Genomic DNA, 25,208 nt, shown 5'->3' with positions numbered 1-25,208 from the left:
TCAAGGGAGTCAAGTATCAGCGATGCATGATCTTAAATTAAAAGAGGCGTACCCTCGCATCTCTTGACATTGTTTTCATGTTTTTGCAAATCCTATCCCACTCCTCATCCTCCAGTGTCAGGTCAGATCCCTTTCCCACATCTTCTTGAAAGCTGATAAGACCGCATTACCCACGTTTGAATGTTTTTTGACAATTTAGCCTATTTCATTTGATGGTATCTGGCAGAGACAGACAGGAAATGTAGGGAGGGGAAGAGGTGATGACATGCAACAAAGGTCCTCGGCTTGATTTGAGCAATTTGGTGCAATTACACAGGACACGTCTTACATCTATAAACTAGGTCACCAGGATGACCCCAACTGTGCCACTTGATGGCAACCGCATTTTGGACAAGTTGGGGGGACACATAGGAAATGAAGGGAGGGTTTTTCTACCAGAAAATTTTCAGCATCAAACATTTAAATTCCTGCAATATATAACTTTTATGCACCAATTTGCCTTTACTGCACCATGATGTAAATCTACTCTCAAGTTTTTACCGGAGACAAATGCACATGTTCTAAATATTAAGAGGTACACATCCCCTGCCCCCCCACCCCTATGCTGGAACAAGGACAACAATCACATTGTGTTTATAAAATAGAAACGTAATCTCAAATTCAGTGTTTTTGAGAGTTCAGAAATAAAAAAAACGGAATAAACTGGAAATATATTCAAAGTATTTGGTTCCAAAAAAGTCTGTTTTGACTGCTACTGCAGACAAACTTCAATAGAACAATAATTTTGTCTTTACTATTTATTATTTATATCATAAAAAAAAGTTCAATGAAGTATCTTCACAAACATTCAGTCTGCATACACAAAATGCCTGAGAAATATGTGAAGCACAATGAGCTGATGTGATTTGGCCAAACTTCAAAGCCTCCACAGACACTGATACTGCCTCTAAATAAGCATGAAAAGAATCCATTTCCTGTGTTTACATCTGTGGTTTTTCATCTTTAAAAAAAAGGAGCTGATACACAGATTCCCCACTGGATTATACAAACGACCTAAAATGGTTTTCCTGCTGCCCACACAGAGAGGAAGAGCTGAAACATGGGTTTCTGTACAGGAAGGAGTTCTTTCATCCCAATTCATTATTACAACTATGTATGTCTAACAATCTTGACTTATCAGGAACTTTAAACAACAATCTTGTTTTTAAGTTATATATTCTATTCAAATGTTATTTTAGACTGCTAGAGAGATGACTGTGTGTGCATGTAACCCTCCAACTGGATATAAAAATCATCGAAACAAAAGGTATGAGCGTTCTGAGCACATTCCAGTGTGTTAAAATTATGAAGCTACACCGGTTGAGACAATGACAATCAGGTGAATTCCCAGTCATGACCAATGCTCCCTTTTTAACACCTCACTTTAGATGGATATAATAGAAATGCATTCATATAAGATATCTGATATCACACTGAAGTAGGGACAGGAATTGATAGGAATTTATTGATACCAATGCCATTGTCCATTCTGCTTATTGGTCTAATTCTTTATTGATTCCTGATCAGTTTTCTGTGTGAAAAGAAAAGTAGGCCTACACAAGTTTTCAGCATCAGCTCAAGTGATTTATTATTATGTGGAAGTCTGAACATAGTGTAGCTGCCTGGCGCTAATGTTACTGTGCTATAGGATATTTACCGTCAGTACCTGACGTGATGCTTGGTTGGGAAGCAGTGGCACTCAGGCGTAGAGGGTCAAATACATGGCATTCCTGGAATTTAAGCCCATGTTGCTCAGAGAGATGTACTGGCATATTGCTAGTGGTTCCACTCTGACTTGAAATGATCATTTTACAGACATTACAAGCAGCACTGCTCTCATCTTTCTTCCTGAAATGAAGCCACGCTTTCGATCGTCTCTTCTTCTCGGCTGTGACGCCACATGAGTTTGACATCGATGTTTTGCAATGCGCAACGAAAAAAAACATGCTGGCATTGGCAACTTTTTTTTCAAATCTTGGGTTGTTGTCTCCTCTGATGGTGAAGATTAATCAGCTGACAGGTATAATTTTAATCACACTCTGAAGCCTTCAGTCTTACAGCTACAGTGACACAGTTTATTACCGTACAACTCAAGACATTTGGCCTTCTTACAATGTCGGCCTTTCCTTTAAAGTTCTGAGTGTACAGAGGCAGACTGAAAAATCCATTTCCAATACCTTCACATTTCACCCCTGTATGCTCCTGCTGTGTCCTGTTAGATGACAAATCAGTGGAAGTTCAAGTCCTTAATGTGACTTTTAACCACCTGGAACATTCTTAAATACTGGTGGATCATTTTTAGGTGCTGAGTCAGCGAGGAGGCATGGTTGGAGGGGTGGAGGATATATTTTGGCCAAATGAAATGCATCAGCTAAATTCCTATCGACTCCGGAGGCACTCGTCTGTATCCAATCTCTGTCTGAAAAGTCTCCAGACTAAAACTTCAGCAAGTTTCCACCACACCATTCTTAATCTCTCTTACACTGCATACAGGTGTTTGCGACTGGTCTGTATCTCCCATTCGATTTATACTTAATACTTAAAAAGCCACAATTTTACAGTATGTGGCCTTCTAACAAAAGAGGCAGATTTTGAGCAAAAGAGATCGCTGACATTATATGAGTGCACATTCCAGTGTTTCATATCCTTCTTGTTTTGTAATTTGTGGGATCTGAACACATTTTAACACTGAGAGAAACAACAATAACAAAAAAAAGAAGGAAAAAAATAGAGTGACTTTTCGCATCTGTGCTCTTCCTCTCAGCAGGGAGGACTCCCACACTAACGTCTGCGTCACGGCAGCCTGATGAATGCTGTTCTCAGCCTGCTGCTGTGATGAGCCATTCACTGAGCACGACAACTTTCTGAATGACAACAACTCTCCTGCCCTGACCAGGGAACACGATAGTGACGGACAATCTTAACTATTTAGTAATTTGGCGAAAAATTCAATTGTGCAGTAAACGGATTAGCGCTGATGCAGAAGTAATGTGGTGATGAAGAGGCCCCTTTGTTAAAACAGATACATGCCTGTAAAAGTTGAAATTCTTTAATGGTGAAGACGCAACATGTCAAAACGATTCATCACATTTCATCGTTTTTCATTCAGTTGTGAATTACATCTACAAATCCTTGAATCAATCTTTAAGTATTATTTTAATACTAAAAAAGCTCAGCATATGTTCGCTCCTCCAGTTAAACCAATCAAACGTCACCATCTCTAACAGCCTGCCTCTCTGCTGCTGTCAGCTGCCATTTTAGGCGGAGTCATCACATCCTCCTCTACCCCATCCACCTTCAGATATCATATCCAGTGCCCAGGTAGAGCTCATCAAAGTCCACTACTCATCACATCCAGATCCTCAGCACCCTCTTCATCTCATAACATCACCTCCACTGCCACCAGTGTCTAGACTCAGCGGAGTTCCCCATTCTACTATGGCTTCATCAGCCCCCCTTAATATATATCACATTCAATGGGGTTTAATCGGCAAAGATAATTCACATTTCTTATACTTTTGGGCACATGTAGCCTAAATAAATATCTACTTATTATTCACTCAGAATGACTCTGCTGATTGACATACCTTTAAGTAACTAATTAGCACCATAAAGGCCTAATCCTTACTATGTTTTTATAATGTTAATTCTTTTTATGTTTAAGGACCTAGTAAAAAAGGAGATGGTTCAGCTCAAAAGAGTTTATCCTTCAGTGTCGATACCTCTGCCAAGAAGTTTGTTTGTTGGTTTGTTTGTCTGTCAGCAGGATTTCCCAATATCATTAAACTTGGTGGAAGAGTGTAGCATGGACCGAGAAAGAACCCGCTACATTTTTGAAGATGGTTTTAATGACGGAGCAGACAGACTTTTGTTAATGTTGCAAGACAGGGTTTTGGCCTTGGCAGAGGTCTGCGCTCTCCAACGGCCCTTCTAGTTATAAAATATTACAGGAAGACAATGCAAAAAACATAAATCCAGTTAAATCAGAAGAAAATGTCCTTTAAGAATTTAATTTGAAAGTTTCATACATTGGAATTCATTCTTTGGATGTTTAATGACATTTTTTTGGCTCTCTATTGTTGCTAAATTATACAACAGCCCAAAAAGAGACTTGAGATGAAAATACACACAATATCAGATATTTTCAGGTTGCCCAAAAAAAATCTGGTGTTGAGTATTTCCTGTGTAAATAATTTACTCTTGATGTGCTATTTACAGCTCGGAAATCTGCAGCATGAAAAGAGAAAAGGTACCAAATTCCATCTTTTGTGAAGGGGGGGCTGTACTTTTTTGGAGTAAATGGATGTACCTAACATTGTACCTTTTAGACTAAAAGCTGCACCTTTAGGCTAAAAGGTACAAAGAGAGTCACATAGTTTTTTTTCTCTTTATCTGTTCCTGAGTGCAACATCTTGTGGCTCTCTACCTCAACACACCCGGTGACACCCGAGCACAGGCACAAACCAAATTACACTGAGGTCGGACATAAACACAGGCTGAGTGGAGCTACTGTACACGACCACTGAGGCACCGAGACGGCCAGACGGTATATTTAGTAGCTTCACAGGGATCAGCAAATCGGAGCTTGCGGAAGGCAAACACTAATCATGACGGCCTTGATCAGCAGGACGGTTTGAAGGTGGCTGTAAAGTAGCAGTCAGGAGACAGCCAGGCATGTGTTTAAGTCATTAAAAACACGTCAGGGAATTATGAATGAGCCGAGACTTTAAGCACGTCTTTAAACTCATCGTGAGCGAGTTGACGTGTCTGCGCTGTGTGTGCGTGAGGCGTGTTATTATATCAAAGTGTGGCTTAGCTTTCACTGACATACTCATCTCATCTGTAATTAGCCCACAGCTGTGCTTAATGTAACTCACACCAGCAGATTTCATAACAAACATCCAGAAATGATCACTTAGATACAGGAAAACACAGATGAACTCAGTCATGCTAATCAGACCTAACATCAAAATACATGACATCAGATCTTTTAAATGCATCATGTTGAATCCTAAATCTGTGCAGACACATACAGAAAAAAAATAATTATCTCACTAACTGGGAATTATGAATCATTATGAATCTTTATCAGATGTTTGAGTGTATTCATGATGTGCAGCTCTGCAAAAACCTTTGCTGACTTTAAGAAACCTTTGAAGCACCAAATATCAAAACTAGGCAGATAAGCTTTTCCCTCTACTCTTTCTATTCTAGGTATTAGGACTGGGAACAGGTGATGTGATAATAACTGTGGGTAATTTGGTTGGAATAAGGGCCTTATTCATGTGGTACTGTCAATGTGCCTGTCTTTTTGCTTGCTAAAAGAAGGTATACATATTTGTCGACCTGATTTTAAATATGTTAAATGGGATATGTGGGTATGTTGTCATATGAACGTATGAAGCATATACGTGTACGGAGATGCACAGACATGCATTTACATATTATACTTGTATAATAATGTATACAGCTTTCCTTGCATTTTATGTATTTCTTAAATTTCCTACATTGTTTAATCTATGCTATGTGACTTTGCAAATATTCTATACCTTTATGTATTTATTTAATATTATTTTTATTTATTTATTATTTATTTTTCACTTTGATTTGTTTAATTTTTTGATGTCTGGGGAAGTTGGATGCTTCTATGTTTGTGTGTATATTTGCTCAAACACACATAGATAAAGTTAAAAAAAAAAAAAAAACTGGGCAAAAACTTTTTTGCTCAGAGAGTAAAAATGAACACTTTGCAGTTGCCCACACCCATCAGAGTTAAACACTTTGAACAGCTGCCTCAGAGCAACACTAGTTCAGTCAACCCGTCAACTCAGAGTCACTGTCAGAAGTTCTTTGTATCATCAGACATGTTGCCGTGTACTCTGATGCAGATGTCGCCTAGTTCCTCACCAAAGAGACATAAACGAGTGGCCACCATGTAAAGGTGAGGCAATGATTTGTAGATTTGCAAACAGAGCTGTTGAGCTGACTGTTGTGTATTTCCATTGAATCACCGGGACGGGACAAGCCGTCTTTCTGCTGGGAGAAAAAGGATGCTCTGTGTAACCTGGTCAACACAGGAACAAATACCCAAACATTGAGGTCATTCCCAAAACAGGAATAGTCGGGGTTAATGGACTCAATGGTTTCAACGACATGGCAAATATGCACGGAACAGGGCGGGAAAATCACAGCAGTACACACACACGGACACACAGTGCGCTGCCAAATCAAACCTACAGGAGAGCTGGGCGGGCATTTTAAAATTCAGCTCCCTACATAACATCTACCCAGTCAGTGAGTGCCAAACAAAATCTACTTTATGTGCAACCGGTCACACCCTCTCTGCAGCCGAGGTGTGACAACACATACATTCAGAAACTTCCTCATCGGGATATGCAGGCTGAGATTCTCAGCAGGCCAAAATAAAAGAAATCCATACATCCGACAGCACTGATTTCCAACATCACCTCCCTGATGCTGTAGGACGGATACACTGGCTGGTTTGTGAAATCTGCCTTAATGCTCAGTAACCTGAGACCTTCACCTCGAGTCAAAACACTCCAGCAGAGAGCAGCAGCCAGTGCGAGCTATGGGAGCTATGCTGTACACAGTCAGAGCACATGCATGTTTCAACATAGAAGACTACTTGTCAGGGCGTAATAAATAAATAACTGTGTTTAAAAAGGAGACAGTGTTGTAACTGTCACGTCTCACATGTAACAAGGAAATTCTACATGGATGAATAATTTGAGCTGTGTTAAATGAGGTCAGGTGTGTATTATAAAATGTTTAGGGCTGGCAGTGAAGACGTTCATGATTTATTTCAACTAACTGATTTAATGTTTAATCTATTAAAAATCTCAGAAAATAATGGAAAATTTCCATTTCATTTTTTCAGAGTGCAAGTTGACGTCTTCAGATTAGTTTTGTCTGAGCAACCAAAAGATATTTAATGTACATAAGAGAAAAAAAGAGAGAGAAAAGCAGCAAACCTTGAAGAAACTAATACACAGCATCTTACTTGATGGATGACAATCGTTTATCAAATTGTTGTGAACTAATTTTCTGTCTTAGACTAATTTGATTAATCGACTTGTTTCAGCGCTACAGATGTTATTTAAAACAAGTCATCCTCTAACGCAGGAGTAACATGAAGCACCTCACCCTCCTCTGTCATCTCACAGAGAGGCGTACGATGGGAAAATAATGCATCATGAGGACATCCAACACCTTTAGACAAGTTTGTCTTCATATAAATACAAGCTCAGGATTTCACAGGAGTTTGCCAAAACTTTATATTAGCAAAATCAATCAATAACAACTGTCTAACAGCTCTAAACCCGTTATTAACGGCTAAACAAGAGCCATAGTAGAGAAAAGACACCATTTAAGATTAACTTCACATTTTCAGAGAGTAAATGTTAAACTTTGAGGCCAGTTTAAAGTTAAATTATGCTTCAGAGGTGACAGCGCAAACAAAAAAGACACAATCCTGTGCAAACAAAGACAGAACAGAATGGAAGTAAAGGCGTCTGACAGCAAACAGAGCCAGCTGTCATATTACCATCTTCCTTTGTGCATGTTGTCATTCCCATTCATCACAACAGCAGCGGCGTCTGAAATAATCCAAAAGGAGTGATAGTAATCTACAGAGCTCCTGCTCGGTGGCTGCCGGACCAAAATGAAATCCATTCTGCCCAGACACTTGCTCACAGCCGAGTGAGTGAGGACAACCTTAAGCCAGCTGGATGAGCATTCGTCAAGTCCTCAGCTGAGCTGCACTTAGTCTTTGATTTGTCTTGTTTTCTTCTCTCTGTGTCTCTGATTTACTGTGCTCTCTCTGCTCTCTGTCTCTGCCTCTCTGTCTCACTGTGTTTGCTCTCTCCCTCTCGCAGCACCTCGAGTGTCGGGCGCTATGTTTGTCTGAGAGGGGCAGCGTGACCAAACATGAGGAGAGGTGAGGGAGAGGCAAAGAGAGAGAAACAAGCCTCACAGTAAATCAAGTACATGTAAGTACTAAGTTTTTGCTCTGTGGCATCTTCTTACATTGATATGCACACACACACACACACACACACACACACACACACACACACAGAGTCATAACACAGAGTCATAACACGGTATTAATTAACCTACAGTATAATTCCAACAAGGAACATGATCCTTTCCTTGATACCAACAAGCTGTGTGTGTGTGTGTGTGTGTGTGTGTATGTGCGTTTGTATTACTCATTGTAGGGATGTAAGTCTGGTCACCTTAAGACAAACGCTGGTCCCCACAAGGTTAATCATTCTATTTAAAGGAGGAGTGATTTAGGGGATTTAGTGGCATCTAGTAGTAAGGACTGCAAATTGCAACCAGATGAAACGTCTTCCGGCTAGAATTCCTTCAGTGTTCATTGTTCAGGAGGTTTTTCACCAAAAGTTAACAGAGGTTTCCTCCTCTCCAAAACAAACAAACCTGGTGATTTAAACCGATAAAAACAATGAATAAAGCCGTTTCACTTTAAAAATCAGTGTTTCTCAGACGCTGCTTGGCATGTCGGAGACAGGCGGCTTGCCCACTACATGCTAAAGTGTACTCACTTTTTATTTCTGACAACTTAAGATCCAGTGTTCAGGAGGTTTTTACCGGGAGCAGAATTACCTGCAGAGGTCTCTTCCTCTTTAAAATAAATGGATCCGGCGATTTAAATTGGTTTAACGATTTAAAAAACTGATGGGCAGATGGGCTTCTAACTCAATCCGGTCTCATTCAGCAGTCGTCAAAATCCGGTGCTTGAATAGTGACTTGTAGTGTCAGAGACTGACAAAAAGCCGTCCTTTAACTTCGGCATGATAGGCAGCCAGTCGCCGTTATAGTTCAATGGCGCTCAGCGGCAGGAGGGGTGGTGGATGGGTCCAACAAACACCGACTTTTACCCAGGACAGCAGTGTTCGCAACCCATAAAAATATAAAGCCAAGCCTGTTATTTTGTCCTAAACCCAACCACATGCTTTTGTTGCCTAAAATTAACCACATGAGTGAAGAACCACATTCTTGAAGGCAAAAAACATCAATTTGTTTTGTTTTACTGAGGTAGTGTGTTTATTTTGAAAGAGACTGTATGTAAACGGTAAATTTCCTGTGACACAGTCTTGACACAGCCTCCCAGAGCATCAACATCCACTGCACCCAGGGACTTTCATGTCGTATCCGGACATGGACAGTCCATGAGCAAACGTCAATATGTGACAAGATCAGGATGAGAGTGTGTTGTCTAACTACATCTAGAAGCCAGTGTTTGGTTTGTCCGTTCTCAGCTACTGTAGAAACATGGCAGCGAACATAGCGATCGCCATAAACAAAAACCTGCTCCTTATGTAGACATGAATGGCTCATTCTAAGGTAATAAAAACACAACAATTCTTATTTTCAGGTGATTATACACTAAAGAAAACATACTTATTATATTCACTTTTTGCCAATATATCCCCCTCTATCCTACACACTGGACCTTTAAGGATGAGGGTTGAGGTTAGATACGTAGTGCAGAGTGGTTTAGATTAAGTCTCCAGGTAATGCATGTAAGTTGATGTAATGTCCTGTGGTGTCTGTGTGTGTGTGCTTGTTGGTGTTAAATTGAAGGGAGATGAAGAGGAAGATACAGGAGACTGTAATTTAATGGTTAGCTCAGTTTTTCTTTTCCACTTGACCTTTAAAACTGCACTTGTGACAAGAACATATGTTTGTGTCTCGCTTGAAAACACAAACAATTAAAGCTTATCAAAAACAAATAGCACACGCCTTTACTGATGCCAAATAGGTCAATTTACTCTGTTTTTTTATATTTTAAAAGAGCTAAAATATCCACACTGGCTACATGAGGTGAGAGTAAAAATAAACTGGAGGTTCAAATTGAAAAGTATGTGCATGCAAGCTCTCAGTAACTGTACACCACTAACAACGCAACATTTGTTTATGTTGATTGACTGTCTGAAAAAGAGAGATACTGTAGAAATGGTTAAAATCCAAAATGTGACACTAAAGGAACTTTCTGCATGTTTTTTTTTTGTTCACAGGCCCAATAAAGACTTGAAATTAATGACATCTTGTAAATCTATTTTACGTAAATCATATTCCACTATTGTATTATCATGCTTAATTTTAGTAATGCTTCGGGGGCCAAACACTCATCTCGCTATTACATGTAAACTCTCAGATCAGGAGGAAATCAGCCAGTTTCCCAGAGGGCTAACAAGTCGGCAACAGTTGGACAGGGATAAACTGTTTTATATGCGCAATGCTGTCACTGTGGCAAAACCCACAACCACTACTGCTTTCATCTTGTCACAAGACTATTGTGAGGGCAAACTGAGAGATGGGATCTAATAATGGGAGCAATAAGTAAGAGACGATAAATATCTGCCCTGAAGGAGGATAAGATACAAACTCAATAAAAACACCAGGAGAAGCAGTCCAGCTTGAAAGAAACGAACCAAAGATAGAATGGCTATACTACCTGATCATATCGCTGAACCAGCGGTTTGCCAGTAGCGAGTAGATGACACAAAGCAAGTTACTGAAAGGGCCAGACTTCTCATCTCTAGTGGTGGTTTTACTGATGCTAATGTTACAACTACAGACTGCTAGGAGTGGCACCACTGTTCTCCCTTTGACTTTCAAAGCTCTGTTGTTTTATCTTCTGACTCTGTTCATGTTCTCTAGCCCTTTTGGGGCCACGCCAACATTACTGTGATGTAAAATTACTTAGACAAGCCACCAGCAGAGAACAGTAGTGATAGTCACTTAATGCCCCCGGTGCACCCTGGGTTATGCAGTTTATTTAGGTCCATTATGGATTGCCCAAAGATCCTGATATAGAGAGGGTAAAAAGAGTACTGGCAGCTTCTGATAAGTGCCGGTGCACAAGAAAATGTCACAGTACACAGAAGAGTACCGGTACTGAGTACGGCTGAGTACCAGCACACTTCAAGCACTGGCCACCAGGTAAGTTTAAGTGTAAGAGTCACTCTCCTTTTAGCTCTGATTTTGATCTCCACCAAATCCTGAGGAAAATATCTGACTCTGTACCCTCAGACAATGTTTCATATGATATCTAACGAATTGGTTCCCAACGAAATAGCACCTGTAGCGGTTAGGTTAGGTTTAGAAAAATCATGGTAAAAGGATAATATTTGGGCTCCATCACATAACATACTCAACATTAAGTTTTGTAGGGTGGATTTAGGGGAAAAAAACCTTGTGACAACATACCTTAAAATAACTCAAAGTTCACTTGGTTTCACACGGGACACAAACACAAGCCTCCTGGGGGAAAGTCATGTGTTTGTTTGACCCATCCACCACCAAAACCTGCCACCTTATGTAAAGTTTTGCTCTTTATACTATGCCCTATTCTAATCCTGCCAGTACATTGGTCACATAATCGCAGCCCTCTCCAGGGTCATATACGAATTCTGGTGCATTACTTTTGTAGGTATACATACAAACAGTGCATGACAACAGCCTGCTCTTCATGTTGTTATGGGCAACCTCTTTCATTGTTGATATGAATATATAGTTTAGAGCAGCTTTAACTTGTTGCACTTATTTTTTTATATACTGTGTAATATTTAGGTTGTTTATGGCTGCTTCTGTTCTCACAGTGTTAAACACTGATGCATTTGAGATTATATTTTTTTGTGTTGTTAAATTTACAATTATTTATGTATCATATATTTGTGCAATGGTTGCAACTAACAACAACTGTCAGTGAATCTGTGCATTATAGTTGTGATCAATAAATTAATTGTTTAGTGTATACAAATTAGTAGAACGTAGCCACCAGGGCACTGTCTTCACTTTGCTTGTTTTGTCCAACCAACAGCCAAAAACCCAAAATTCAAACATTCACTTTTCATATTTGATAATTTGACACCAGATTATTTTTATTTTGATTAAAGACTCAAGACTTAATTTTTGTCGATTCATTTTCTTTCAGTCAACTAACCAACTAATCAACCTTTCCAGCACTAATGTATGCCAAACTAGGGTATCATGTTGTCATAGTTAAACAATTTGTTGTCCTAACTGTGTGCATGCACCTTCTGATGTGCTGCACCAATAGGAATAGAGGAAAATATCAGATGTTTCTTACCCGGCAACTGAACAACTTATTCATCATAATGTATTTGAGAGTAGCGTGCCCTCTGCCTTGACTTCTGCAGTTGAGAACAAGCCCGAGGACAAACATGTGTGTTGATGTTGTTGTTGTTGTTGTCGTCATATACTGGAGCCATCATTGTTGTCCTCATGTTCCTCCCCTCTCTCCCTCTCTGGTCCTCCTCCAGGCTGTTAATGCACTGACTCTACTGGGTGACAAGGCAAATGTGCAAAAGCCACAAAGGGACACAGAGAGGGGGAGAAAGGGAGAACGGGAGGAGAAAGTGGCATGGAGCGGGGATGAGAGAGAAATAAAATGATGTGTGTGTGTGTGTGTGTGTGTGTGTGTGTGACAGCATGTCTGTGGTATTAGGCTTGAGCAGAGCGAGCGTGTCCTCGCCAGAGGAGAGAAGCTGTTGATTCAACTGGTCGCAGCCAAGGCCTTGTCGCCCTTGTCCTCATCTCTCTCTCTCTCTCTCTCTCTCTCTCTCTCTCCAAATCCCCTTCTTACTCCATTTCTCTCTCTCTCTCCATTTCACTCATACATATTATAAACAGGACATTTTACTTAATCCCAAATCTCTGCCCCTCCTCCTTTGCTTCTTTGTCAGGTCGTCATTGTGAATTACAATCTGCACAGAACCAGCTTTCCTGGTTAAAAATAAATGTTTGACAAAAATAAATCCATGAAATTCCATGTGTGTGTGTGTGTGTGTGTGTGTGTGTGTGTGTGTGTGTGTGTCTTTGGAAACTAACTGTTCACCCTTGCAGATGATGACAACTGCTTCACTCTGACACACTCATGTAGAGAGAACAATGTGAGTTTCAGACGAAGATTACTGCTGAAATAAAAAATGAAATCACTACTGTATGTTGCTATGTCCCCGTATCCTTAACTCAGAGTTAAATCTCTCCAAACACAGTTTGATATGCTCGCTGTTTGTGCTACAAAGTTGGAAACAATGCAAACACTACAGCTACCGTAGGTTTGTCAGTCAAATCAGGAATCATTTACTTATTATGAGTCTTAAGTGCCAGCAGGTAGTGTTTGGTTTGTATCTGCAGTGTACACTGTCATCTTTCTACTTATCCCCACTGTGAATGTCTGTGCAACATTAACAGCTCCAGACATATAAAAACAGCCAATAAAACAAGCCTGTCGCTCTGAATGTAACACTCGCTTTACTGTATTTGGAAGCGCCGCTGTCAATGTTCTACTGTGTCAGAGCGGATTTAAAAAGGTGAGCGCGTGTTCATGAGTCTTTGTCACAATGGCCCTAATGGAACGGAGTGTTTAGAAGCTGCTAATCCCAGCCAGTGATGGAAACAAACGCATCTCGAGCCTTGGCCTTCTATTTTTGCCATCAGCATCCTCAGCACTTCAAGCATGCATCGTCCCGAACTCTGGCTTAGGCAGCTCGCACCTCATTACCATTCTGTAAAGCAGTTAACATAGCTGAGGATGCATTTTCTCCAGTGAGCGGGCGGGAGTCAGAGCTGGGCTGCACAGGAAGTTCATGAGTTTTATGGATGATTGGCTGCTTCAGTGTCTCTTAAACTTATTTATGGAGTCCTTGGGATGTAGGGCATGTTTTTGGTGGTAAACAAACCAGGCGTATTTTCAAGAGCTTGAATCCCATGCAAGAGGACAAACAAGCAGATGCTTAAGATTTCAGAAAGCTATTGAATTAAGATTCCCATTTGGGACAGTAGGTGATACTCTTATCAGAAGCTAAACGTCCTCTGTTATTCAAACTATTATTGGCATTTCCTCCCCATTTGTCATTGGGTTTCTTCAAACCAGGGAAACAGCACCCCTCTATGTTGCTACATTTAGTAAACATTCACTTTGTGTGAAAGAGTTTACTGCACTCCTATAGCATGTGATTAAGTTATCAAGTTTACCGACAGCAAACTAAGTGAAACTGGAATTCTGTATTGAGATATTTTACTTACAGCAATGCAGCAATACTACAGTGCACATCAAGGCAGTTTTACTCTCAAAGAAAGCCCGAACAATGTAGCTCCCACAACCCAAACTCAGAAAGCTGAAACTCATGTCTTATTCATTTTTGCAGCAGCAAGTCTATTTTCTGACAAGATCTTGGGAGCATGGTGTTGAGTAAATGCCGCTGTTGCTGTTCTACAAGAAATTATGATTAGATTCAGGGTTACTGTCTGCTGTAGCAACATAGCAGTAAGGCTGAAAAGTCAGATGAGTAACCTGGTGCAGTGATTGTCAAACCATCTGGAGAAAAGATATGAAAAGAATTTGGCACTAACTCAATCTGCAAAATACAAACCACACACTTTTCATTCCTGACCTTTTGTGTTTTGTGATCTGTAATCAGTGGTCACTGGACAAGGAAGAACTGGCAACCAACCCTATGGTTTCTCTGCTGCAGAAGTGCACATAGCTGCATCCACATTGGTTTTCACCCATGCAGCAACCACCACATCTGGCGCTGCCAATGTCAGCCCAATGTGCAAGATACAGTACTAGTAACAACCACTATATGCTGGCTCTAAAAAGATCTTTGCACGTGGTAAAATTATTTCTACAAGTCAATATAAGCTGAAATCTCAATGGCTTGTTTCCCCTCCTATTTCATGTCTTGGTTGCAATTTTAAAATAACTGTGCCATCGAGGCATTAAAGAAGCAGTATGTAGGATTTAGTGGCATCTAACGGTGAGGACTGCAGATTGCAACCAGCTGAAACTTCTCCTGTGTGCCAAGCCTGAACTCATTGTTAGGTTTGTGATTACAACCGGGAGCAACACTGAATAAAGCAGTTTCACATCACAAATCAGTGTTTTACGGATGCCCCTCGTTGCAGAGGGACTGCTAACTATGGTGGCTGATGCAAAAGGTGAATGGTCCTATCTAGTACCAGTGTTTGGTATGTCTGTTTTAAGCTACTGTAGAAACACGGCAGTGCAACAAGGCGGACTCTGTGCACGACTACCCGCTCCCTATGTAGATATAAACAGCTCATTTTAAGGTAACAAAAACACGATGATCCTTATTTTTAGCTGATTATACAATAAAGAAAACATACTTATCATACTATTCCATTTCTGCCAATATATTCCCCTAAATCCTACACACTGGGCCTTTAGGAGGTGTATATTTTGGGGTGTGTGTTTACCTTGACTGACAGATGTCTGAACACTTCGACACTCAGCTGCAATGATCCCCACCTGCTCGTCCCATCTCACCTCATTCAGGCTCCATGCTGTTGCATTAACATGGATTTCCTAGCTCCACAACGGGTAACTCCAGCTCCAGTTTGGTACTGCTACACTGCTACACTATAAGCGAGATGTTGCAGAACTTTCATGCTCACTGACCCCCTTTGCAAAGGTGCAGACAGGCACGACAGGAATGTCATCATCATGGTTGTGACACCCATGTGACATACAAAAGTGATTGGTATTCCACTGGGTGCTAATATTACACCACACCAACGCTAAACCCAGTATGGGCACAACAGTGAGCTACAGGAAAACTCAAACAGTCGGGGTCTTTTAACAGACTGACCCAGGAGATCCAGGCTACGTGATTCAACACTTGCTTCACAGCAACAGCTCTGGGTTGAGAGAGACAAATCGACCCACTGGGGGAGTGAACGAGAGGCGTCTATTTTGGCCGTCCAAATGACTGTGTGACCCCTCACAGTCTCCTCCAGAGCTGACCCTGCCGGTCATAAATCACCATGAGCTGTTCGGGTCACTCTGAATGAACTGTGGGGCTGGCTGGATTTTTTTTAAACATTATGTTCTCACAGAGGTGTGTGTGCCTGTGTATGTGTCTGACTGATATATGATGCCTACAGTAGCCAGATGGACAAACAAAATTAACAGACAGGCATGACAGGGAACTCAGACGTTGATTAATGAGAATAAAAACAATCTAAAGTGACCAAAAGAAAAACACAACAGACAAGTCAACACATTCCTGTAGTTATTTCCTTTAACATGCTACAGTAAATTAATAACCAACTACTGTAATCTCTAAGAAAAGTAATCAGTCCACAGCCTTGACCCAGTTCTGGCCTGGTGGCAAGGACTTACGGACCTTTACATTTGACTCATTCAGTGCCTGTTCCTTAGGCAGGTTCTAATGCAATGACTCCCATATGAATCACATGCAACACTGGCCTTCAATATCAAGTCACAGCAGGCCTGGAGAAAAAGTCGTTGATCACATCACCAACAAACTGCAGCGGGAATGTGGATGCACATTTTGCTGCAGTGCATTTTCCTATGATTTCTGTAAATAAACAAGTCACACTAGCAGCTGTGAGACTGTACAACACCGTCACCAGAAAAAATGGTGGCACTGAACGTTTTTGCAAACAACACATATGTTTCATTTGTCTGTTATGTAGAGGATACGTTGAAACTTAACATATCAACAATGTGGTGGCAAACATGTGGTTAGGCTTAGGCACAAAAACCACTTGGAAAAGATCATGTTTTTGCTTAAAATACCCAGTCTGAAGGGCACAATCCCCGCAGGAAAAGCAGTAATGTCTCAATAAAAACAGCAATTATTTGCTAAATCACAACTGGTTTGTTGTTTGTTGGTCTTGAGCAGTGGTCTGCAGCTTGGGAGGCATCCTGCCTTGGTGTCATGCCATCCACCATCTCCTCCACCTCCTAATGAGAAAGTCAGCTCATGTACTACATCACTTTAGAAATGCTGATATTATAGCAGCTTCATGGTTTGCAGAAAAGTACAATGCCGACATTTTCTTCTAGCGACTGGGCTGGACTGTATTTGGGCACAGGATAGGCAAACACCAGCATGCGAACATCATCATAATGACGATGCAAACTTACTGATGTTTAGTCTGTTTGATATTTACCATGTTTTATTTGGGGTTGTTTGCGTGCTAATTAGCCCAGTATTCAAAGTACAGCTGAGGCTGATGGGAATGTCATTAGTTTAGTATTTGTTCACAAATCAGATCTTGGACAATTTACAATTCTGACCTGATGATCATGCTACATGAAATACCAGAGCATCACAATGACAATCCATCCTGAGGGAGACTTTAATTTAACTTCAAGGCAATTCACCCAATGCTTGTTGAGACATTTCACTCAAGACCAGATATGTGAACCTCGTGTTGACGCTAGAGGAAAAGTCAGAGGATCACCAAAGTCATCTTCGTCTGTAAACCACAAAAGGCTGTACCAAATATTGTGCCAGTCTATCTGGTACAATATTTGGGCTGTTATGATTGGTCAACTAATAGATGACTAATCGACTATTAAAATAATCGGAGACTAATTTAGTAGTCGACTAACTGGTTGGAGTCATTTTCATAGAAAAGTACTATAAAAGTACCCCAAAATACTCTTATTGCAGCTTCTTACGTTCAAATATTGGCAGCTTTACACACCCCCATGATAATGAACTAAAACCCTTTGGCATGAGTACGAAACAAGACGTTAGATGACATAATTTTGGGGTTTGGGAGAGACATTTTTCAACATCTTAACACATTTATTCGATAAAATGATTAGTCGACTAATCAAAGAAATAATAGACAGATTAGTTGACAATGAAAATAATCGTTAGTTGCAGCCCTATCTGGTAGACATTAAGCCATTTCACAGGATACGTGAAAACTCTGACCTGTTAGCAGACCTAGAGGAAAGGTCATCAAAAGTCATCATGGCCCCCATGCACTTAATTTCATAATAATCCATCCAAAAGTTGTCAAAATGTTTCAATGAAAAATAAAAATGTCAACCTGCTTGTGATGCTACAGCGAACAACAGGGGATCACCAAAGTCAGTCGGAAAATTTCATAACAATCCATCCAGTAGATACTGAGATATTTCCATCTGGACCAAAGTGGTAGATAACTAACCAAACGACTCTCAGAACAACACTGCAGTGTCTGGATCCACGCAGCTGCTGAAGCTAAACAGCACTTCCTAAAAATACTGGAGTTCTGCTGAGGCACAGTTTATCTAGCTCTTATCACATGTCCCACAAGACTGAATAAATAAGATGGTAAAACCGGTGTGACCAGGCACTTCTGAAAGCCCTTACCAAACATCTTGCAAGAAGTTTCATTCTTATAAACTGGGAATCATGTGACAATTTGCTTTTAGAGAGTGGCTTACAGATTTGTTAATGTCTCTGGGGTAAAATCAGACTCTTACTGGTGGTAAACTCAACCTCTTTGCTAAGATCTGGGATCCTTGTAAGAAGTACTGGAGGACTGAATTTTAAACCATTTTCCCTGTTGATTTTATGTCATTATTATCTGAAAGAATGAAAACTGAAGAGCTCTTTCGGTTAAACAAAAGCTCACTAAAATTAAAACTTGAAACTATTTTTTAAAATAAAAGTATGTGCAAAAAGTCCGACAGTCAGTCGAGGAGGACAGGAGATGCAGATGAGCAGATGAGATTCTTCATCCTGTTGCATTGATAACCATCAATTTTTACACCTCAGTACGGTGATTTCACTGCATACTGCTGCAGCCCCGTACCGTCAGCAAGTCTGATGCTATCATCACTACAAGCATTGTCGCAAACTAAAGAACACACTGTACATGATGGTCCTGTTATACACTGTGGATATCAAGCTGTCAGTATTTAGATATTTATGTGGGTGTCACTGCTGGTGGTCTGCCCTGCAAAGCCGGGGCCACTTTCCCATGCTCCTCTCTGTCTAGACGAGAACCACACACACACACACACACACACACACACACACACACACACACACACACACACACATATACATAAAGGCTATAATTTATCTAAGGGGAACTCTTCAAAGATCAGAAATAGCATAAAAACCCCAAACTATAGGTTCTTAAACTTTTTTTCTCTGCTGCATTCTCAGTGAACTTCCCAGCGATCACTGCAGAGGCAATTCTCCCAAACTCTGAAATCACTAGAGTTTTCTAGGGGTCATCATGAGGAATTCTGAGCCTCTGAGTCTCAGAAAAAAGTCAAACTACAACAGTATGACATCAGTCATATCCGGTGATGAAATGTAACTGAGTACATTTACTCAAATACAGTACTTAAGTAAAATCTGAGGTAGTTATACTTTACATGAGTGTTTTCTTTCTACTCCTACTCCACTACATTCAGAGGAAAATATTGTACTTTTTACTCCACCGATAGCTTTAGATAAAAGAGTTTTTAAATTAAGAGTTTATAGAATATGATGGTTTAAATGAAACTATCCAACAATATATAACTGTACAAAATACAGCATAATTAAGCTGATTAATCATTTAGTTGATTGACAGAGCTATGTTGATTGTTTTAATGATTTTTCATGTAAAAAAAAAGCAACAACTAATGTTTCCATATTATCCATGTAAGTATTTCTCTGCATGAAGTACTTTTACCTTTAACACTTAAACAGCATTTTACTGATTATACTTACATACTTTACCTTACATACATTTTTATAGTGGTGTATTAGCACTTTCACGTAGGCAAAGTATCTGAAAACTTCTTCCACCACTGGTCAGATCTGCACCATCTGTCACCAATCAGAGTAGATCCATATATAAATCTACATACTCATTTTAAAGAATTACACATTTTAAAGTATGTTGCTAAAATCAAACAACAGGGAAATATTTCAGGACTTTTTGGACAGATTTTGAACAATACATTTAAAAAGAAAATCACCCACACACACACGTAGAGTTAAAATGCAGGAGACAGGTGATGCTGATCCAACACAAATAGACTCAAACCCTTGAGATAAAAGCAGGGTGGTAAGTGCCGAACTTAAAACAGGCCCGAGAACAGCATCTAGAGGCCGCCGAGTACACCTGCACTCGTAGGAGACAAACAAAACCTCCCCAGCAGCTGGTTAAACAACACACACACACGCAAAAACCTCCAGCCTCTTATTTATAACCTCGCCCACACAGCAGAGGAGAAGCCCCACAGCAGAGAAGACGCAGCCACGCAGACAGACAGTAACAGCTGGTTACGGGGGGGAAGCCAAAGAGTTCAGGTCACACAGGAGGAACACCGAACATTAGGTTTGAAAAAATAACAGAGAGCAGTTCAGGGCTTTTTCCATTACTGACTATCTAACAGTTACATTACATTGCTCTTTTCATCTGAAACCCGAATTATTGTATATTCATGACACGTTAAAGGCTGCAACTAATTATTATTTTAAGTGTTGATTAATCTCTCTGTTTTTTTCCCAATAATCAATTAGTTGTTTGGTCTATTAAATGTCAGAAACTGGTTAAAATGTCGATCAGTGTTTACTAAAACCCAAGATGACGGCCTCATGTCTTGTTTTGTCCACAACCCAAAGGTATTCAGTTTACTGTCACAGAAGAGTAAATAAACCAGAAAATATTCACATTTAAGATGCTGGAGTCAGACGATTTGACTTTTTTTCTTAAAAAACAACTCAAAATTAGTTGGTGATTAATTCAATAGTTGGCAACTTGTCGATTAATTGCTGCTGCTCTGAACTACAGTGTTGATTAATGATAAGATATAATGAGTTTTACAAGCTTGTAAACTGTATTTACAATTAATCACACATTTGTGTCTAAAATGATACAATTTTGCAGAGGTATGGGTGTACAGGAGTACAGGTAAATGGCCTTTTCACAAACATCTCTTTTAATAAAACTCTCCAAGTGGAATAACACCAGATGCAATGATGAATATCAAATATCAGCCCTTTGAAGAGGAGTCAGATCTTCAATCACGCTAATTTTGATTCAGACGAGTGACACTCGAGCACACTGTCTGTCATGTGTGAGTGTGTGTGTGTGTGTCATCACATCATCAGTCTTATGTTTATGTAACTGACCTCCTGCAGAGCAGATAGTTTGGGAGATTATCACCTCCTTGTCGGCTTCTGATTAAAAGGGAATCTGCGTGGTTTAATTCATCCTCTGCTGGAGTGAAACCATATCCTCTGGGTGCTGATGTGAGATTTGAAAATAAGATATAAAATAAATTAGCTATTATTAAGATGCCCTCTGGCATACAGTCTTGTTGATACAGTGTAACAGTGTTGTGTGATATAACATGATAACATTTGGCAGTGTGCAGCACCATATTATGATATCAGATTGGATCTGATTAAAATTATTACTAAAAGCAAACACCAGAGTTTATGCTGCAGCTTAATTAAATTATTCTGATATTCAGAGATAGAAAGGCACCCTAATTCATACTCAGGCTGGATCTGTGATCTCCAGCATTAACACAGCATTTAAGCATTTATAATGGAGGCTTGTGCAGCTTCATTTTCAGCAGTGTGTCAAAATAAACACTGAATGCCTCTTTTCTACAGTTCTAGTGATGTCTGCACTTACGCACCGCTTTGAGTCCTTAACCAACTAAAGTTCCTGGAGACTACACAGAAGACAACACAGCACATTGTGATTATGACATTACAACTGTGACTTGTAAATTACAATCGGCTTCGCTTTGCAATAAAATCTTAATTTGTGTGACTCGCCAAAGGGCAGTGCTGGCTCAGCTTGTCACCATCATGCGACAAGTCAGTTAATCACTACTGTGTCAACTTCAAACACTAATCAATGCACTGAAGCTTCAGTTTAACAAGTCACTCTGTTTGTGGTTTACTATTTCAAGATGAAATAAACCACATGAACTCTAAATCAGATGTGACCTTTAACATTCACAGATCATCACTCATTAGCACATCATTGACAAACTTAATGAATGTGGGAGCTCTTTACCTTGCGTGTCGCTCCTCACGTCTCGGACTGTGACAGTGTTGGAGTTAAAGCAGGAACATGCGGCTGCAGCACGCGAAGGCTTCAAGCTGCCGTCTGTCTGCGTCTGTGTGTCCACCTGGAGGTTTAGAGGCTGTCCTGTCGAGCCCTGTTGTTCGGGTCGGCGGTGCAGCGTCCTCCTGGTGCCGCAGAGTCTCCGCTGGCTGAGCCACCTGGCAGCGGGAGCGCGCAGCGGGGAGCGCGCAAATCAATGTGCGCTGAGTGAGTGTAAATCAATGTGCAGCTTTTGGAGAGGCTGGAGTGGATGAAACCGAGCAGGGGAAATAAACGCATCTCTGGGATGTTGAGCATCACGTGTCCACTCGATCATTCTTATTCTATCCAATTTAACATTGTACCCATGCTATAGAGGCATTTACCCGGCAGATTAACTCTTATGTTTATCTGTTACCCAGAATCAGTGGTGGAATGTATCTAAGTACATTTACTCAAGTAAATAAGTAAATACTGTATGCTTCTGAAGTACAATTCCTTTGTACTTCACTCCATTTTCTTTATACTTCTGCTTCACTCCATTTCAAAGGCAAATAACTTCACTACATTACTTTGACTTGTATACCTACTAATTACTTTTCACATATACAAACATGATAGCTGATACTCATATGATGTTATGTAGTATTACTCATTTACCCAGTAGTAGCCTTTACAAAGTATCTCAAAAAGGCTCCACATTGACGCTTAATTTTTGGTGATTAAAGCAGATTAATGTTATTTCTTACTTTAAAAGGGTCATTCTGCATAATGAGTAGTTTTACTTTTGATACTTTACTTTATTTGATAGTCCTTTTTTACTTTAGTAATACTTAGAATCCAGGACTCCTACCTGTATTGGATTGTTTTTTTAGACTATTTCTACTTTCACCTAAGTAAAAGATTCAAGTACTTCCTCCACCACTGCCCAAGATTATATACATGTTTTATCTGCATTGATGACCTTTATTCTGTCTCTCTGCTGTGTCAAATTAAACTCTATCTATACCACAACAAAGGAGGAATATTGAAAGAAAGAATCAATAAACAATAAGAAACAATAAGAGAGGACTGATACTGATACAGTAAGTGATTGTCCAAATATTAAAAGAAAAGCCAGAAGAAAAGATTTTATGTATCCTTAAAACAGAAACTTGATACTCTTCAGCCCTTGTGTCAGTCAAAAGATGGTCTAATGTGCCTCAGCTTGATCTTAAATTCATTAAAATGTTGACTGATTTGATTGTGTGAACATGAGAGAAGTAAAATATTGTTCTGTTTCTCCAAATAAAGCTGTAGCCCACTGTAAGTCTGAGAAAATAACACAGCAATGTAAATCTTCTCTCTCTCCATCACACTCCCGGTTGCATCTTTATCTCATCTCTTATGAATTTAATGTGTTTTACTATGAGGACACACACACACACACACACACACACACACACACACACACACCACATTACAGTATGATGATGCGTCACCACTGTTTACATCACCGCTTCCTTTCTCGTGGGAACGATGGAGAGCAGTTTATCATAATATACAAAGCTCAAAGGAAGTTCCTTTTCATCATTTCATCAGAATCTGAGAGATGTGGGTGATGACAATGTTCATACAGAGAATAATCACCATTATTATACTGTATATTTAATAATAATACAGCAGTACAGTGATTAGTGGGTTTGATGTAACAGTCTTAGATTTTGAGGGTGTCTAATTTCCATTCTTCTTTCTATGTGATGACAAAAATGCCGTGCATATTTAGGTTTCATCTGGCTGACACTTGGTGGATGTAATATCTTGTTAAAGGTCCAGTGTGTCTGATTTAGCGGCATCTAGTGGTGAGATTGCAGAAGTGAAACTTGTACTGTGTGCCAAGCGTGTAGGAGAACTACAGTGGCCAACGTGAAAATGTGAATGGCACGATAAAGGCCAGTGTTTGATTTATCCTTTCTGGACAACTGTAGAAACAAAATGCTGAACTCTGCGAAAAGGATCTGCTCCGTATGTAGATATAAAGTAGCCCTGGGCATCTTAAGTAACTTTCATATTTGTGTACTTTTACATTTAGATTTTATTGAGTACTTGAGTACTACCCCCTGTTGTTGCCATTAAAGTTACATAGGTCAGACGCAAAAAATGTTTCCCAACCTGCTCTCCTGGAGGTCAGTTCAACTTCTGCCCAGTAGCATGAGCTAACACAGTGGCAGTGGCTAACAGTCGACACCAAGCTGTTTAACAGTCCCAACAAACTCACACCAACACCGAATTGGCTCCACTCTATCGTAAAATCCACTAATAACCATTATGTAACTTTAGCTGGGTGATGCTGACCAGTTAGCCCTGTCAGTGTGTGTGTGTGTGTGTGTGTGTGTGTGTGTGTAGTCTGAGTCTCTCACCAACTGATCCCCTGGGTGAAGCTCACACTACCACTGCAGTAGTCTAATGAGAGAAAGAGAAAGAGAGAAAGAAGGACAATGGAGCAAGGAGGTAGTGAGCGCAACAATATGCTACATGCAGCTCTACAATAAAGTAAAATTGTATTTATTTTATTATTATTTTATATAATTTTTATATTTTATATAAAATATATATACTGCATAAATAGTACAAAAAATATATGAATAGAAGGCATGATCACACGTGGGAGGGGTGGTGGAGAGTTCTCTATACGTTGAACAAATAGTGACATCCAAACAAGTACTCGAGTACTTTAGTGTTCATGCTCATCCCTGATATAACAGCTAATTCAAAGGTAACAAAAACACAACAATTCTTAGTTCCAGGTGATTATAAACTAATGAAAACATGCAGTAGTCATGAATATTATATCCCATTTCTGCTAACTGCCCCTAAAAACTACACACTGGACCTTTAAACAAACTGCCTATTGATTTGCAGTGCATAGTTTAATAGAATTAAGACTTTTGTGATGTACATTTCTAACATAATGTGTCCATTATCAACTAAACCAGCACATTGAGGAAGCTACTGCAGAGTCTTTTCCCCTGTATACTATGATATCATCACCTTGTCTCTTTATGGTGCAGTTTCGGTGGGCAAATATGACATATGGTGTCTGTGCTGCATGATGATGTTGATTCATTTTGTTCTCCATTTAATTTGGATTTTCTTGCATCAACAGTTATTTTGCTTCTCATGTCATAATTGTTTGCAAAGGTCCCTTCCATGACACAGTTTGAAAAGTCACTTCCTGTTAGGTCAGAGGTTGTAATAACAACAGAGGGCGC

General features: G+C 39.9%; 1 protein-coding gene across 4 annotated transcripts in view; it reads right to left on the bottom strand.

The window, feature by feature from the left end:
- Nucleotides 1-12,308, bottom strand: part of LOC126403134 (uncharacterized) — a 36,358-nt gene extending 24,050 nt beyond the window's left edge. For 3 of the 4 annotated variants that reach the window (XM_050065613.1, XM_050065614.1, XM_050065615.1), the window contains exon 1: nucleotides 12,182-12,308. In XM_050065613.1, the coding sequence (XP_049921570.1) occupies nucleotides 12,182-12,277 (96 nt within the window). In that variant the 5' untranslated portion in view covers nucleotides 12,278-12,308. Of the gene's footprint in view, nucleotides 1-7,603; nucleotides 7,917-12,181 lie in introns of those variants that run through there. The other variant, XM_050065616.1, reaches the window with a different exon arrangement.
- Nucleotides 12,309-25,208: the final 12,900 nt, after the last annotated feature.

This window comes from Epinephelus moara, chromosome 16 (genome assembly GCF_006386435.1).
Source record: "Epinephelus moara isolate mb chromosome 16, YSFRI_EMoa_1.0, whole genome shotgun sequence".
NCBI classification, from domain to species: Eukaryota; Metazoa; Chordata; class Actinopteri; order Perciformes; family Serranidae; genus Epinephelus; species Epinephelus moara.
This window is presented reverse-complemented; position numbering and strand designations above follow the sequence as displayed.